Source organism: Leptonychotes weddellii, chromosome 5, assembly GCF_054177405.1.
Source record: "Leptonychotes weddellii isolate Sample4059 chromosome 5, ASM5417740v2, whole genome shotgun sequence".
In the NCBI taxonomy this organism is placed as follows: domain Eukaryota; kingdom Metazoa; phylum Chordata; class Mammalia; order Carnivora; family Phocidae; genus Leptonychotes; species Leptonychotes weddellii.
In genome coordinates, this window is record NC_138373.1 from 66,032,546 (window position 1) to 66,049,443 (window position 16,898).

At 47.1% G+C, this 16,898-nt stretch overlaps 1 protein-coding gene across 1 annotated transcript in view; it reads left to right on the plus strand.

Annotated features, from left to right (window-relative positions):
- The window catches only part of BID (BH3 interacting domain death agonist), a 40,564-nt gene that overhangs the window by 19,149 nt on the left and 4,517 nt on the right, over positions 1-16,898 (plus strand). Inside the window, exons 2-4 of the mRNA XM_081818915.1 lie at positions 8,817-8,892; positions 14,169-14,379; positions 14,697-14,722. Of these exons, the coding sequence (XP_081675041.1) occupies positions 8,881-8,892; positions 14,169-14,379; positions 14,697-14,722 (249 nt within the window). The 5' untranslated portion in view covers positions 8,817-8,880. The remainder of the gene's footprint in view (positions 1-8,816; positions 8,893-14,168; positions 14,380-14,696; positions 14,723-16,898) is intronic.

Sequence of the window (16,898 nt, forward strand, 5' to 3'; positions counted from 1 at the left end):
ACATCGGAGAGAAACGTTCTCCCTACAAAGGCATGCCTCCTGAAGTCTCTGCTTGTAAAGGGACCAGGAAAGGAGAATACTGGATACAGCTGGATACAGCCAGAGCACACTGAAAGACGTAACTGAGCACACTTGGGAAGATTCAGTGCAGGTGTAAAAATACAGCCATACCTATTGGACTTTTTGCAGAACAGCAAAACTTAAGTGAGGTTTTAAACCAGTATTGTTGGGGCGCCTGGGTAGCTTAGATGGTTAAGTGTCTGCCTTCGGCTCACGTCATGATGCCAGGGTCCTGGGATCGAGTCCGCATCGGGCTCCCTGCTAGGTGGGGAGCCTGCTTCTCCCTCTGCCTCTGCCTCTCTCTCTGACTCTCATGAATTAAAAAAACAAAAAAAAAAAACATTTAAACCAGTATTGTTATATCTCAGAAGAGCTGTTTGGAATAAAATGTTTTATCGATAATATAGCCTGTGAAGTTGCAAATTCAGAGACCATTAATTTGTTGTTGTTTTGTTTTTTTAAGATTTTATTTATTTGACAGAGACTCAGCGAGAAAATGAACACAAGCAGGGGGAGTGGGAGAGGGAGAGGGAGAAGTAGGCTTCCTGCCAAGCAGGGAGCCTGATGTGGAGCTCGATTCCAGAACGCTGGGATCATGACCTGAGCCGAGGCTTAACGACTGAGCCACCCAGGCGCCCCTGGAGGCCATTAATTTGGGTAAGAATCCAGAGTCAGTTAATAGTTTAGGTAAAAGAAGGCTTTTGTGAATTCTGAGTGTTCTTAACCCTTCAGAAAAAGCAAGTGAGAAATGAGTTCCAGAATCATGATGAGGTTGTTTCCAAAAGGCCATGATCAAAAGAAGAGATTTCCCCCTCTCACAGGGGCTGGGAGATGCAGGTAAGGACATCATCTTTCCACGAAAGAGAGAGAAGCAGTAGTGAGAAAAAGGTATACAGGCCTGCTCCAGACCTCTTGGAAAGCTGTCTCACCCGGTGGTATCTGCTTCAATTCCAGAACTTCCCTTCCAGGTCAGCAGCGGGTGTGCAGGTCGAGCCAGAGTCTGGTGCTTTCTGTAGATGTGTTATGTGAATCCAGAAGTCTTCTCCCTGGAGTCTGATGGCTTAAGAGTCGGTTAGCAGTCTCTGATAAGGTCGAGTCTTTCTGGAGGTGTCTTTTTCAATTGACAAAATCTCCATGGTACAATATGTGATGCTTTAGGTGGCCATCTCCTGGGAACGCACTGGGAGAAGATTGCATTACTGAAGCGTGGGTATTTTTAATAGAAGCAGTTAGTCCTTTACAATTTTGAAGTAGATCTTTTATCACCTGTGGATCAGAGGAGGCAGGGGCCAAGTGCATTGGATGTCCTGCGAGTATCTCAAAGGGTGACAGTCTGTGATTTCCTGTAAGGTAGATCTGAGATTTGGAAGTACTGGTGGCAATGCTTTCTGCCAAGGTATTTGGAGGGTCTCCACACATTTTGCCAGCTGAGTCCTAATACTCAGTATTAGTATATTTGACCAACCCTGAGGATTAAGGGAGGTATGGACAATGAAAGTATAAAACCAATCAAATAGCACAGACTTGTTGAAGCACCTGATAAGTAAAATGGGTTCCCTGTTCACTTTGAAGTTTGAGAGGGTTCCTCAGATAGGGATAATCTTTTTTTTTTTTAAGATTTATTTTATTTGTTTGAGAGAGAGCACAAGCAGAGGGAGAGAATCTCAAGCAGACTCCATGCTCACCGTGGAGCCTGATGCGGGGCTCAGTCCCACGACCCTGAGATCATGACCTGAGCAGAATACCAAGAATCAGACGCTTAACTGACTGCACCACCCAGGCGCCCCAGGGATAATCTTTTCTAACAGAAGTTTAGCCACAGGAGAAGCATTTGCCAGTGTAAAAGGGAAAGCTTTTGGTCAGTGAGAAAACATACAAGCCATGACTAAAACATTTATCCCTAACATCCATGAGATGGGGAAACCATATAAAAACCATCTAAAAGCCTGAACAGCTTTCCCTGGATTGTGCTTTGGACGGGTGGGACAAGTGAGGTGGACAGTTTTTGTGGCCTGATTAATATTTCCCTACCAGTACTGGTTCATGAATGCTGTAATTTTGTCAGTAGATCAACAGTTTAATGCATGTACAGTGGTAGATAGCAGAAATACTAGAATTTCTGGTAGGGCTGGATTATTTGGTCCAAATCAGAGTTCTCTCTTTATCAAACCATTGAACAATTATTACATTTCCAATATTGTTTTTTCCTCTCTGGGGTCAACTGAGTATCTCTGGTCAGTTTTTCCAAATTATCATTGGTGAGAACATCCCTTTGGAACATGACAGAAGTTTGGCTACCGTTTTACTTGAAAGTGTGGTTTTTGTTTTTGTTTTTTGTGAAGCTGTCAGCAAGGTGGCTTCCTTTGGATTCTAGGGAGTTGATCTGGAATGCCCAGGAACCTTAATAGCCAGAGCAGCCAGTAAAAGTATGGCATCCAGTAAATTATGGACATAGGAGCCTTTTAAAATCGTATCCCCATTGAAGGCAAGGATACCTCGTTGTTTTCATAATATTCCAAAGTCACGAGCCACACCAAAGGCATATGGGCTGTCGGTATAAATGTCTGCAGTCTTACCCTCGGCTAAGGCACAAGCGCGAGTGAGGGCGTGTAACTCCGCCTGTTGAGCTGACATGGCCGGGGTGAAGGTGCTGCTCAGTGACTTCAGTAGGAGTTGCAGGCAGTAGCATAACCAGCATGGTATTTACCATTTTCCTCTTTATCAGTGGGAATACTAAGAAAGCTCTGTATAGATCAGTTCCAGTGAAAAAAATCTGCTTTCAGTGGAAATGGATCTCAGTAGCATGTGGGAGTTAGGGACAACAGGGTGCCGTGGGATAACAGTGCTATTTATTGCTCAGAGGTCCTGGACTAACTTCCACCCTTGGCCACTGGGTTTTCTCACAGGTAAAACGGGGGCATTCCAGGGACTAGTGTAGGAAGTAATGAGGCCTGAGCCTTGTAATCTGTTATGGGCTTAATGCCTTGAAGTGCGTGGGTGTCTTTGTTTATATGGTGTGGATTAATGCCGAGGAGAGGTTTTGAGGGATCTCTTTGAATCTTGATGGGAGGTGCATTGTGGCTTCTGCCAATTATCTATCAATTGAAGATTTTGCCCATAAAGAGGAATGGAACCGACCCGATAGGAGTAAATGATCAGTGTCTCCAGACTCAGCTATAGTGCCATCAGAGAAGAAACAAATAAAAGATGTCAAAGGCTCATCTGATTTTTCTGGTTGGCTGTTTTGATTACTACTAACAAATTCCAGAATTATTTACCCCTTTTGGGAGAAAGAAATTCCTGCCTGATACTTTTCAAAAAAAAATCTCAGCCCAGCAAATGAATAGCAGTGGAAGAACGAAGGAGAAAAGGTTGTGTATCTCTGAAAGGGTCTAGACAAAGGGAATAGGTTCAGAGACAGGAACGTGTTGAGGTTTATGAGAGACCCCTACTGTTTGATCTGTTTTAGTACTCTGCGGGGGAGGCTGCATTATAGCAGTGGGGTTGAGCCCCGAGAGTATAGCTCTGGTGTTAATATGGACACAGAGATTAATTCCTGATCTGCAGAGTGGTTTCTCCGAGCCAATTAAGAGGGAGGATTGGGAAGAGCCCCTGTAGTTCCTTGGAGCCTCATCATTGGGAAGTGGGATCCCGGGAAGGCTGGCGATGGGGTTGAAGGCTCCTGAAGTGCTTAAGTTTGTAACAATCTTTTTTCCAGTGTCCTGGCTCTTTGCAATAACAGCAGAAACCAGGAGGTTTTTGGTTTTAGGAGTCTTCATTTGCCGAAGTTGAAAATTAAGAATTTTAGTGGTCTTTCTTTTTTCTTTTCTTTTTTTTTTTAAAGATTTTATTTATTATTTATTTGAGAGAGAGAATGAGAGAGAGAGAGAGAGCAGGAGAGGGGGGAGGGTCAGAGGGAGAAGCAGACTCCCTGCCGAGCAGGGAGCCCGATGCGGGACTCGATCCCGGGACTCCAGGATCATGACCTGAGCTGAAGGCAGTCGCTGAACCAACTGAGCCACCCAGGCGCCCTTAGTGGTCTTTCTTTTAGGTGACTTACCTGGATGCCAGCCAGCTGCTCTGGCAAATTAACTAAATCTGGAGCGGACATAGTTTCCCATTCCACCTTTTTTTTTTTTTTTAAGATTTTATTTGAGAGAGAGAGAGACTGAGCATGGAGCATGAGAGGGGGGAGGGTCAGAGGGAGAAGCAGACTCCCCGCTGAGCAGGGAGCCTGATGGTGACTCGAACCTGGGACTCCAAGATCATGACCTGAGACTGAGCCACCCAGGCGCCCCATCCTGGTCCTTTTTAACTAAAGGAGAAAAACTAGCCCATTAACAAACAGAATTAAATGCTACCCAGGTGGATTCATATCCAAAGGAAGACCAGAACTTTCTTTAAAAACATTTTGGAGTTGATTGTAATAGTCATGAACAGGTTCATCAGGCTTTGTTTGCAAACCTGAATTTTATTCCAAGGCTTAGGAAAAGCTACTGTAATTGCTCGTGAACATTTCCCAATGAGTGTTCTAGCACCTTGCCAAAAGTTAGGGGTTTCGTTATCTAAATCCCCTTCGGGATGTTCCCATCGGGCTAGTTTCATCCAGTGTTTGGCCTGGCCCTCACCAAGGAGCATGTGTACGAATTGATAAAAATCTGAGAAACCAGGTTGATAAGTTTGAATATGTTAAATTCTTTAGCAACCTATGGGGCCCTCAGTTACTTCAGGAAACTAACTATGGCTGGCAGTTTGGCCTTAGTTCAAGAAACATAGAAACTTGGGGTTTATTGAGATCCTCAGAAGAGTAAACTTTAGGGGCACCTGGGTGGCTCAGTCGTTGGGCGTCTGCCTTCGGCTCAGGTCATGATCCCAGGGTCCTGGGATCGAGCCCCGCATCGGGCTCCCTGCTCAGCGGGAAGCCTGCTTCTCCCTCTCCCACTCCCCCTGCTTGTGTTCCCTCTCTCGCTGTGTCTGTCAAATAAATAAAACTTGCCGCTTTATAGTTGTGGGTTTTTTTTTAAGATTTTAATAGGTTTAAGGGAGGAGAGAGTGGGGAGAGGTTTGGAGGAAAAGTGAGGTTGGAAGAATAGAGGAAAATGGCACAACACCTGTGCTCAACAGGTGGCTGCCACCTGTCTCGAAACAAGGAGGGCGGGGGCTTCAGAAGCAGTTTTGACTTCTTTCAGCTGTTTGCCTCAGTTAATTTCAAAGTAGTATTTTGCAAAGAGGCAAACCTAGAATCCTGACATTTGGGAGCTTCAAGGTACCAATTAAAATAGACATCCAACTCAGTTTTTTCCCCTTTTTAAGGGCCACAGCTTTCTTTTTTTTTAAGATTTTATTTATTTGACACACAGAGAGAGACAGCAAGAGAGGAAACACAAGCAGGGGGAGCAGGAGAGGGAGAAGCAGGCTTCCCGCTGAGCAGGGAGCCCGATGCGGGGCTCGATCCCAGGACCCCGAGATCATGACCCGAGCCGAAAGCAGACGCTTAACCACTGAGCCACCCAGGCGCCCAGGGCCACAGCTTTCTAATTTAGAGTAAAACAAGTCTGGGGAGAAAAAGTGCCTCATAATGGCCATTGATGTTCTAAATTATAGTTAAGTCGGTCCATTTAGTTAGAAATGTACATGAGAAGGGAGTGTAGTTTTTAAATTTTTTTTTTTAAGTTTTTATTTATTTGAGAGAGAGAATGAGAGAGAGAGAGCACATGAGAGGGGGAAGGGTCAGAGGGAGAAGCCAACTCCCCGCTGAGCAGGTAGCCCAATGCAGGACTCGATCCCCGGACTCCAGGATCATGACCTGAGCCGAAGGCAGTCACTTAACCAACTGAGCCACCCAGGTGCCCCAGGAGTGTAGTTTTTAACCAAAAAAAAACTGGCCAGGGTCTCAGAAGAGGGGCAATTGTATGACTGGGATCCCATTTCTTAGGTGTTTTTTGTTTCTCTAGAGCAAAAAGAAAAGTTCCTAAACTGCAGTTTCAATAGGAATAGCCTGGTCCCAAAGGAGTCAGACTGAAGGCCAGCACAGTTCCAACAGAACAGTCGGTTCCTAAAAAAGGAGTCAGACGAAAGGCCAAACAAGTACTCTCAGAAAGGACAAGGCCTTAAAACAGGTCCCAAATAAAGTCTGGAAAGCTCAAGCATAAAGAGCGCAGAACTCGGGGCGCCTGGGTGGCTCAGTTGGTTGAGCGACTGCCTTCGGCTCAGGTCATGATCCTGGAGTCCGGGGATCGAGTCCTGCATTGGGCTACCTGCTCAGCGGGGGGTCTGCTTCTCCCTCTGACCCTCCCCTCTCTCATGTGCTCTCTCTCTCTCATTCTCTCTCTCAAATAAATAAATAAAATCTTAAAAAAAAGAGCGCAGAACTCGAAATCCAGGTGAAAACTTACTCTCAAACTTCAGGGTCAGTGAGAAAGCAGTGGGCCCGACTGGCTCCGTGGGTCCCGACACGTGTTGGCTCCCCAGCCTTGCAGCTGGTGGGGGTCATCTGTGAGTCCCACTTCTGATCACCAAATAATGTTAACCTTGGAAATAAAACTGCCACTGATTTTACCAGCAGCAGTGGGTTTATTCCAGAATAGCAGAGAATTGTAATTCAGGACAAGCAAGTTATGGCAAAACCATAGTAAGTTCACAAAACAGGGAGAGGACTGCTGGGACGGCTGTTAGAAGCCAAAAGCCCATTGGAATAAACGAGGAGGTCTGAGTATAGCGGCCTCTCATTGGCCGACCCGTGCCAGTCTCTCCTTGGCTGGGTTGTTGCTGGGGCAGGAGGAAAACCTCTCTTCCTCCTACTGGGGTAATAGGGTAGTAACATAGGGTCAGACTTATAGGCTATGTTTCTTCCTGTTGGGTCTGAAATTCATGAGCCGTGGTAGGGCATGAGAGCGCCCCCCTGCTGGCCATGACTCCATTCTAAGCAAGGTTTCCTTTTATTTTCACTGTATCAAAGTCTGGAGGAAACAAATGTTTATGTGAATTCTTTCCCTTTTTTAAAAAAAGATTGATTTTATAGAGAGAGAGAGAGAGCAAGCATGGGCATGAGTGGGGGGAGGGGTAGAGGGAGAGAATCTTCAAGCCGACTCCCTGTTGAGCACGGAGCTGGCCACAGGGGCTTCATCTCACAACCCTGAGGTCGTGACCTGGGCGGAAGCCACAAGTTGGACACTTACCGACTGAGCCACCCAGGAGCCCCATATGTGAATTATTTCTTGAGAGAACAACAAGGTGAGGGCCAGGAGATGGACAGATCTGAGAATGATTGTGTCCCACAAATGCGCGTGGCTGCCTGGTGGGGGAAGGCACGATCCCCATCAGTGCTGGTCTTGGCCCCCTTTTCACTTGCCTGTGGGAGTCTCACCCTTGCTTCCTACAGAGGAGTTGGTTGTCTGTTCTTGTTTTTTATCTCCTCTACATTTAAGAACCAAGATAAAATTGCCAGATTTGGCTGTTTTTTACCCTACAAAATGACCATGTCATTTGGTTCAACCTAATATTGTGTGTAAACCACACATACACAGGCAAATACATTTTAAGATAGTATTATATTGTTGAGACTGTTCTGTAGAAACCATTGTTCAGGATCGCTCATCCTTTTCATGTTCTGTATATTCCACTTCATGGGCATAATCTTTTTGAACTCAATCCCCAATTGCCTTTTGTCTGGTCGGTTGTTTATGAGGGTTATTTAGTTTGGAATAGGTGCCGTAGAGGAGCTTTAATCTTTTGTGTAATTGTCAAATATACATTCTCTTTCCTTCTTTCTTTCTTGGTCACTGAATGCTAAGAAAACATTTTACTTTCAAAGCTTCTTTTTCTTTATATACATTTTATAAGAGCTCTTTCTATATGAATGCCATTGAAACCATGTGGCCTGTGGGGAGAACTGGTCTGCCTGGCTGTCTCTTACTCCCCAAACCTTATTCTTTCATCCAAGTAAGGCAGGATCAACACAGTATACTACCCACTTTTCAACATAGTTGTGTGGAACAGAAGAGATAATGTGAAGGCTCTCAGAATGGTTGTACGCTGAAGGAAGGCTTGGGTAGTGGTCGTATTAGTAGTCATAGTAATAACAAGAGGCCCTGAAAACTTCTAGGTATACTTTATTAGCTAACTTTCTTCTCTCTCTCTTTTTTAAGATTTTTATTTATTTATTTATTTGAGAGCGTGCACTGTGGGGGGCAAGGAGGGGCCCGAGAGAAACCCAAGCAGACTCAGCACTGAGCCGGAGCTGAGTTGGGGCTCTATCTCATGACCCTGAGATCACAACCTGAGCTGAAACAAAGAGTCGGACACTTGACCAACTGTGCCACCCAGGTGCCCAAGCTAACTTTATTCTTGTAGGAAATGCGCTAATGTAAGTATTTGCTTAGAAGGAATTCATAAACTAGACTGCCCTGATTTGCCTGATCAATGAGGTCTTACGATCCGTGAGCTCTGGGTGGGAAAGCTGAACTCTGAGGTTGGAGACCGACCCTGGGGAGCTCTCAGTGCTTTGGCAAGTCTCTGTGATGAGGAAAACTCCAGAGTCTGCTCACTTGGTTGCTGCCCAGGCTCCATGCTGAGAAGGGAGCAGCCTGGGTGAGTGTGGTTGGGGTGGGCGAGGTGTGAGCTTTACTGCTGTGTCTAGAGAGCGCCTCAGAGCCAGGGCCCAGGCTGGCTCCCTCGATTCTCTCCTGAGGGTCCCGGAGGGGGTGTCCCCGCAGGGAACAGCTGCCTACCCTGCGTGTATGTGTGTCCTCTTCCAGGCTGCTGACTTGGGACACCCACAAAGCCGGAAGCAAGTTGGAGCCCTGCCAGGCCGCCTATGCCATGGATTCCAAGGTCAGCCCTTGGGCTTCTCCTGGAGGAATGCTTTGGGAGGGGGAGTGAACATGACCGAGGCCAGCTTTTTCTTTGTGTGTGTGCTGTCAGTGTGGGACCCCGCTGACCCCTTCTTTGACAATGCTGCAGGGAGGAGCCTCACATTCACAACTTAGAGGAGCACAGTAAAGAAAAGAGATCAAAGACCTGTCTTGTCTCCTTATCCTCTTCCCTCTACCTTGTGCCTGGTCACTCACTGGAAGGGCATGGCAACTTTCTGATTCAGGAATATTTAGAAGCTCTAGAGTTCTTGGAAGTGATCACCCTGAGGTCATATAGGCCATTCCCCTGGCTTCAGCAGGATGGTACCTAAATTGCCTTCTCTGTACTCACCTTCTAACTAGCTGGAAGAGAAAATCATGGCATATCCAGTCAAAAGCTCTTTGTTCATCTGCTTACTAATAGTCTTTCTGCTTCCCTTCTCTGCCAACTTCTGTAGAGGCCCCAGCCCCAGGGGCTCCTCTCTGTGCACACTGTGCATCAGCCTTTTATTCTCACCAGCCATTGGGGAAGGTTTCTGCAAAAAATATAAGGATTTGGTGGTTAGTAAACTTGGTGGCCCACCGTTTCTGAATCCCTAAACATAGCAACACCTGGCACCTGGCAGGTTCTCAAGGTGTAGTTGAATATCCTCCTGAAGGGTGGAAACCATGTGATTTTTCAGTTTGGTAGCCGGAGGGCCTGAGACACGGTAGGCTCAGCAGAGATGGTAACTGCTTGGCCAAAAGATTTCAGTAGCACCTTTGTCCTGATAAAGGTCTATTCTCAGTATCCAAAATTCCCTTCCATTTGGTGCCATTTAAACCTGCCCATTCTTGTCTTATACGTGTATATATGTATGTACGTATTAAGATTTCCTTTAGTTTTGGGCGCCTGGGTGGCTCAGTTGGTTAAGCGACTGCCTTCGGCTCAGGTCATGATCCTGGAGTCCCGGGATCGAGTCCCGCATCGGGCTCCCTGCTCGGCGGGGAGTCTGCTTCTCCCTCTGACCCTCCCCCCTCTTGTGCTCTTTCTCTCTCTCACTCTCTCTCTCAAATAAATAAATAAAATCTTTAAAAAAAAAAAAGATTTCCTTTAGTTTTTCTTGTAGGGCAGGTCTACTGCTATACTGTGGTTTATCTTATTATTTAATTTTTTTTAAGTAGGCTCCACAGGGCTTGAACTCATGACCCTGAGATCAAGACCTGAGCTGAGATCAGAGTCAGATACTTAACCAACTGAGCCACCCAGGCACCCCTATTTTATTTATTTATTTTAAGTAAGCCCTATGCCCAAGTGGGGCTCGAACTCAGGATGCCAAGATCAAGAGCTGCATGCTCTACCTACTGAGTCAGCCAGGCACCCCCATTCTTGTCCCTTTTAACTTGCAACTGTTGTGTCCTTTCCCGTATTGTTGAAATGTCTGCATTAAGAACAATGTTGCCATGTCACGCTTTGTGGCACTTGAACTTCCACAAGTGCTTTTGTCCGCCTTGTCCATTTCGCCTGAAAACCCTCTGGGGGAGGAAGGGGGACAGAATTACCCCCAGCGTTTTCTCTTTTTTTCAACTTCAAGGTGAGAAAACAAAGACACATAAGTTGCCCAGTGTCTCATGGAGCTGGGGTTCACAGTGAAACACTGAGCAATTTCCTCTTATATTTCAGAGTTTGGCCCCCATCACGGTTTAATCCTGTTGTAGATTTTTCTGACTTTTTCCTTTTGAGGTTTTTCCAGTTTTTAAAAAATTGTGGTAGAATACATAGCATAAAATTTACCATTTTAACCTTTTTTAAGAACACAATTCACTAGCATTAAGCACATTCATGTTGTGGTGACACCATCACCACCATCCACCTCCAGAACTTTTCACCTGTTCAACTGAAACTCTGTCCCCTTTAAATACTAACTCCCATCCTCCTGTCCCCGTCCCTGGCAGCCCCTCTCCACTCTCTGTCTCCATGAATCTGACTACTCACGGTCCCTCAGGGAAGTGGAGTCAAGCAATATTTGTCCTATTGTGTGTCTGACTTATTGCACTTAGCATCATATCTTGTGTTTGGTTTTTGGTTTTGGGTTTTTTTGTTTGTTTTGTTTTGTTTTACTGTTAACGGTACTGTTCATCCACATTTTAGCATTCTTTTTTTTTTTTTAAAGATTTTATTTATTTATTTGACAGAGACACAGCGAGAGAGGGAACACAAGTAGGGGAAGTGGGAGAGGGAGAAGCAGGCTTCCCGCGGAGCAGGGAGCCCGATGCGGGGCTCGATCCCAGGACCCTGGGATCATGACCTGAGCCAAAGGCAGACGCTTAATGACTGAGCCACCCAGGCGCCCCAGCATTCTTTTTTTAAAATTTTTTAAAAGATTTTATTTATTTTTTTTTATTTGAGAGAGAGAGACACAAGCAGGGGGAGCAGCAGAAAGAGAGGGAGAAGCAGCAGGGAGCCCGATGCAGGGCTCGGTCCCAGGACCCTGAGATCATGACCTGAGCTGAAGGCAGATACTTAACCGACTGAGCTACCCAGGTGCCCCTCTTTTTTTTTTAAGATTTTATTTATTTACTTGACAGAGAATGTACAAGCAGAGGGAGTGGCAGGGAGAGGGAGAAGCAAGGGAGCCCAATGTGGGACTCCCATCCCAGGACCCTGAGATCATGACCTGAGTTGAAGGCAGACCCTCAACTGATTGAACCACCCAGGTGCCCCCATTTTAGCGTTCTTCTTTGATTTTTTTCTTTATATTTAGAGAAACAAAATAAGGGCAATTGGTTTGGATTTTTTTTTTTTTTTAACTGTTTGTATGGTGCTGTTTTTGCCAGGTTTGGGCACCTGGATTGTTCCAGTTTCTCAAAACACATCGGATAGCTTTCCATTTTTTTTCTCTACACTGAAACTGATTTTATAGCATGAGAGTTACTTTCGCATTTCTCTCTTTTTTTTTTAAAGATTTATTTGAGAGAGAGAGAGAGAGAGCATGAGTGGGGGCAGGGGCAGAAGGAGAGGGAGGTTGATCCCAGAACCCTGAGGTTCATGACTTGAGCCAAAACCAAAAGCTGGTCGCTTAACCAACTGAGCCAGCCAGGTGCCCCTTGATCATTTCTCCTAATATACTGTTTCCTGTGATTTAAAAGGTTAAATAGCTATCAGATCTTGTATCTTCTGAGACATCCATTTCAACTTTTATCACTAGAAGATCAGAAAGAGTCACAGTTGGGCACCTGGGTGGCTTAGTAAGTTGAGCGTCCAACTCAGCTCAGGTCATGAGATCCAGCCCCATGTTGGGCGCCACACTCAGTGGGGAGTCTGCTTGAGAGTCTCTCTCCCTTTCCGTCTGCTCCTCCCACTCGTGCTCTCTCTCTCTCTCTCTCAAATGAATAAATCTTTTTTAAAAGAAAAAGTCATAGTTTCATATTCGGTTTGTCACAAGCTCTATATGTTCTTGGAATTAAATACTATCAGCTCTTGAGCCTACTTTCTGATACATGGTTTAGTCTGGCCTGTTCTTGACCTGCCCATCTAACAGTGTCTGTCCAACTGCTTTATAACCAGCTGGTACTGAACATTTGAGTGTGTGGTAACTCAGCCCACAACCCTGCCCCAGCCCTCCTTTCTTCTCTCCTAGCCAGGACATCTCCTTCAGGTAGAAATGAAGGATGTTCTTGAGTTTCTAAGCTGTCTTTTGCTGCCTGGCCTCACCATACCGGAATTGTAAGGATTCGATCCAGCAGAGCTTTTACATGATATTCCCCCCCGCCTTTTTTTTAAAAGATTTTATTTATTTATTTGACAGAGAGAGACACAGCGAGAGAGGGAACACAAGCAGGGGGAGTGGGAGAGGGAGAAGCAGGCTTCCCGCTGAGCAGGGAGCCCGATGCGGGGCTCGATCCCAGGACCCTGGGATCATGACCTGAGCCAAAGGCAGACGCTTAATGACTGAGCCACCCAGGCGCCCCTATTCCCCCCTTTTAAGAAATAATTCTGGAGAAGGAAAGGCTGAATAACAATACATAAGCACCTTGTTTTATGCATTTCATTTATTTAAAACAATCTGCCCTCTAAAAACTGTCCTAAAAGGTTTCTGAATTTTTTTTTTTTTTTTTTTTTTTTTGCGAGAGAGAGAATGAGAGACAGAGAGCATGAGAGGGAGGAGGGTCAGAGGGAGAAGCAGACTCTCTGCTGAGCAGGGAGCCTGATGTGGGACTCGATCCCGGGACTCCAGGATCATGACCTGAGCCGAAGGCAGTCGCTTAACCAACTGAGCCACCCAGGCGCCCAAGGTTTCTGAATTTTTTAAATGAAAAATATTCAGGACTTAGAAGGCAAATAAATGTTATCGGCACCTTCATCTTCTGCTGAGCTTCTCTTACAGCCGAGTATGTGTGTGTGTTACATTTACCTGGGAGATCTCAGTATCCCTAGCCTTCTGGATGATTCCCTCTTTCATCCTAGGTCTTGGCTTGCTCTGAGCACAGCTGGCTGCTGGTGGTACAAGCACTCACCTTTGTTTGCCAAGAACACTGACCCAGGTGCAGTCAGTAACCCCAGAAACGTCCCTCCTGGCTCCCAGAGCACAGATGCTGAGCTGAGCTCCCACGGCAAGTGGTGATGGCGGACGGAGCTGGCGGGCAGAGCCCCCAATCCCTCGCATTAGAGCGGGAGTCATCCTCATACAGCCGGATTGTGGTTAAGGGGCATATCCTCCCGAAGCAAGCCAAGCCTGCCCAAAGGGAGGCATTATCTGCAGTCACTACTGCCCAGGATTTATGGAAAATCAGCTGGGTGCACAATACCATCTTAGCCCACAAAGGAGATTATTAAAAAGAAAGAGCTTCTAACTGCTGGATGCATAGCTGGTAGGGTGAGCTGAAGTTGCTAAAGGATACATGGGAGTTAGCAGGAGCATGTAAGTGTAAGGATGTAATGATATTTGCTGACTTCCCTAAAACAGCCTTTGGAACTTCCTCCTCCGAAAGCAAGCTCACCTCAGCTCAGTGTTTTCAGGATGTCATGCAAATGTCTGCAGAATCGGAGCTTTTTCTTTGGCACCTACTGGGGGCACTGCTTGAAGCAGACACTGCAGACTTGGCCTCTGCCCACTGGGTCCTCTTGCGACCACAGGGTCGTTCGGACATCTTAGGCCAGTAAGATATTTCAGGCCCAGCTGTCCCCAGAGCCCTTCCGCCAAGCTCAGCTGCAGACAGGTCCTCTGGCCCTGGACCGGGTTCCTGCACATCTCCCTGACTCCCTTTTTATCTTAGGTCAGCAACGGTTCAGGCCTCCAGGATGAGCGCATCACAAACTTGCTGGTGTTTGGCTTCCTCCAAAACTGCTCCAACTCTAATTTCCACAAAGAGTTGGAGGTGCTGGGCCGTGAACTGCCCATGCCGGCTTACCTGCAGGAGGACCACGATGATGGGCTGCAGACAGATGGCAACCGCTGCAGCTACTTCCTGGCAAGTGGGGAGAGAGGTAGGTGTTTGGCGCAGCCTCCTATGCCCCAGATCTGGGCTTTGCATTTAGGGAACCTAAGTCCTGGAAGGGAGCTTTGGGCTCAGTCTCCCCCTCCCTAGTCTCAGTCCATCGTAGATGTTTGTGTCATATGGTGGTTTGATCTGTACCTGTTGACTCTAGTGGAACAGGCCTGAGTTTCTAATTAGTTGAAAGCCACTCAGTTTCTTTATGATGACTCTTTGAATCTGTATAGTACCTTACACTTTTATGTGTATCGTGGCAGGATTATCTACAACATGCCTAGGGCATTGAAGTATTCTGAACCTAATTTCCAGATGAGGACACTGAGGCCCAGAGACGGGTAAATGATGAACCCCAAATCAAATAGCGACTGGGCACAGTAAGAGTCAGGCTTGGGGCCAGGCCTCTCTTCTCGAGCTGGGCTCTTCCACTGTGCTCCCATGATATGTCCTCCCAGCATGTCATGGTTTCCAGACTTCACCTCTCCTCACCCACATCCCTGTGCTACCTCTTCCAACTTTACTTTTTACTCCTGTGCCGTTGGTGCAGCCTCCACAGATGGAGGCCATCCTGAGCTGAAGGCTGAGGGAGCAGGGCTGGGAAGCATGTTGAGAATTAGCCTCTTCTAGATTCTGGGTACATTGGAATTCCACGAGGAACATTTTCAAAATGCACAGTCCTTGGGCCCGACTCCAGCTGTCTGCACCAGAGTGTTCTAGGGTGGAAGACTCCCAGGTGTTTATGAGGTATATGCCCTGGTTAGGATCAGTGCCTTAAAAGCCTAAGGTGACTCTGAAGACCTGGAGCCAGGCCTCCCAACCTAGCCGAGAGTGGAGTCAAATCCTCCTGCCTCCACGGAAATCTCCTGGCATACAAGATTGCACTGCCCTCTGGTGGCCACGGGGGGGACCAACAGCTGATCCAGCTTTGGACCTCCAGCTTTATCTTAATTTGGGTGGGTGGGGTATGGCAGGAGTTCCCCCACGAGCCAGGGTGTGCCAAAGACTTTCTGTGCTTTAGAATCCAGCCACCGCATCTTCTGGGTGGCCCTAAACTTGAGTAAGAGTAACTGGTCCTCTTAGGGAGGGGATGGTGGGGCAGGAATGGCTTGGCTGTCAGAACTGCTGCAGGGCTAACTGCAGCCAGAGGCTGCACCCTGAGCTGTCCTTTGCTCTTCTACACCATTACTTGCCCTTAGACTGCAAAGCCTGGCTTGACTGAAATGTCATTTGAAAAAGTGATTATGGGGCTGTACACCACACCTCACCTCTGGTAGAAAACTGGCCTGTAGGTTAAGTACCTGCCCCAGGTCCTTAATAGAGTAGAATAGAGGCTCTGTATACCACAGTTCCGTTGGTGAATTCATTTACTCAGCTGGATACTGACTGAATCTGCCAGGACTCCTGAAGTTTGCTGGAACCAAGTGAAAAAGCTCAGAGAAATCCGTGAGGCAGCCAGTACAGCGGGAGCTCCGGAGAGGCTGGTGCTCTGAGGGGCCAGGAGAGACTGCATGGCTGTAACTGCACTTGAGCTGGCCTGTGGAGGAAGGGGCACACTTTGGCTCTTTGGGAGCTGGTAAGAGGCAATGGCAACGGCGTACGCAAACACTTGCAGGTGGAAAGCCTGGGGCCTGTTAAAGGTAGTGTGAATAGTTGGGTTTGGCTAGCGAGTTTGGAGGGAATAGTGCAAGTTAAGGTCCAAGGTGTTTTGAGGCCTAGTTGCAACTTGTCACTTTAGCAGGTGTGAGCCCGTGAAGGAGTAGAGAAGTGACTTCCTAGCCAGACTCCATGGGTCATGGTCAAGACCACCGTGGGACAGGTGAAACGCTGAGGGCACAGAATTTAAGGAGGCGCCCTCCCCAGGGTCACAGCAGTACCCCCAACCCCCTCAAAGCCTCTTTCACTCTTGCACCTCAGTGCCTCGCTGGCCACAGCATATCGTGGAGAGTGGGGAAGGGCCTGGAGAGCAGAGAGGGGGCTCGGAGCTTGCCGTCATGATCCAGATGAGAGCTGATGGAGAACCCACATCCGGGTGGTGGCGCTGGTGACACTAGGACAGACAGGTGTGTCTGCACTCTGAGATAAGATGTGACCACTGCTTGAGGATGGCTGCAAGCATTGCGGAGATGGAGATTTCTGTCCTGGGTAAATAAGAAGCCAGAGGGAAGGTGCAAACACAGAAGAAATACAAGATTTAATGGGAGAAATAACGGTAGCTGGCATTTACTGAGTGGTTATAGGGGCAGGGACAGGATTCGTTCATTGACTCGTTCATTGTGCAGTTGTTGATCGAGCTCCCGTGTGCCTTGCCTTTTCAGTGCTGCATGTTTGACAGTAAACAAAACATTTAAAAATCAGAGCTCTTGAAATAAGTCAAACAGAGAAAGACATGTATCATATGACCTCACTGATAGGAGGAATTCTTAATCTCAGGAAACAAACTGAGGGTTGCTGGAGTGGGGGGGGGGTGGGAGGGATGGGGTGCCTGGGTGATAGACACTGGGGAGGGTATGTGCT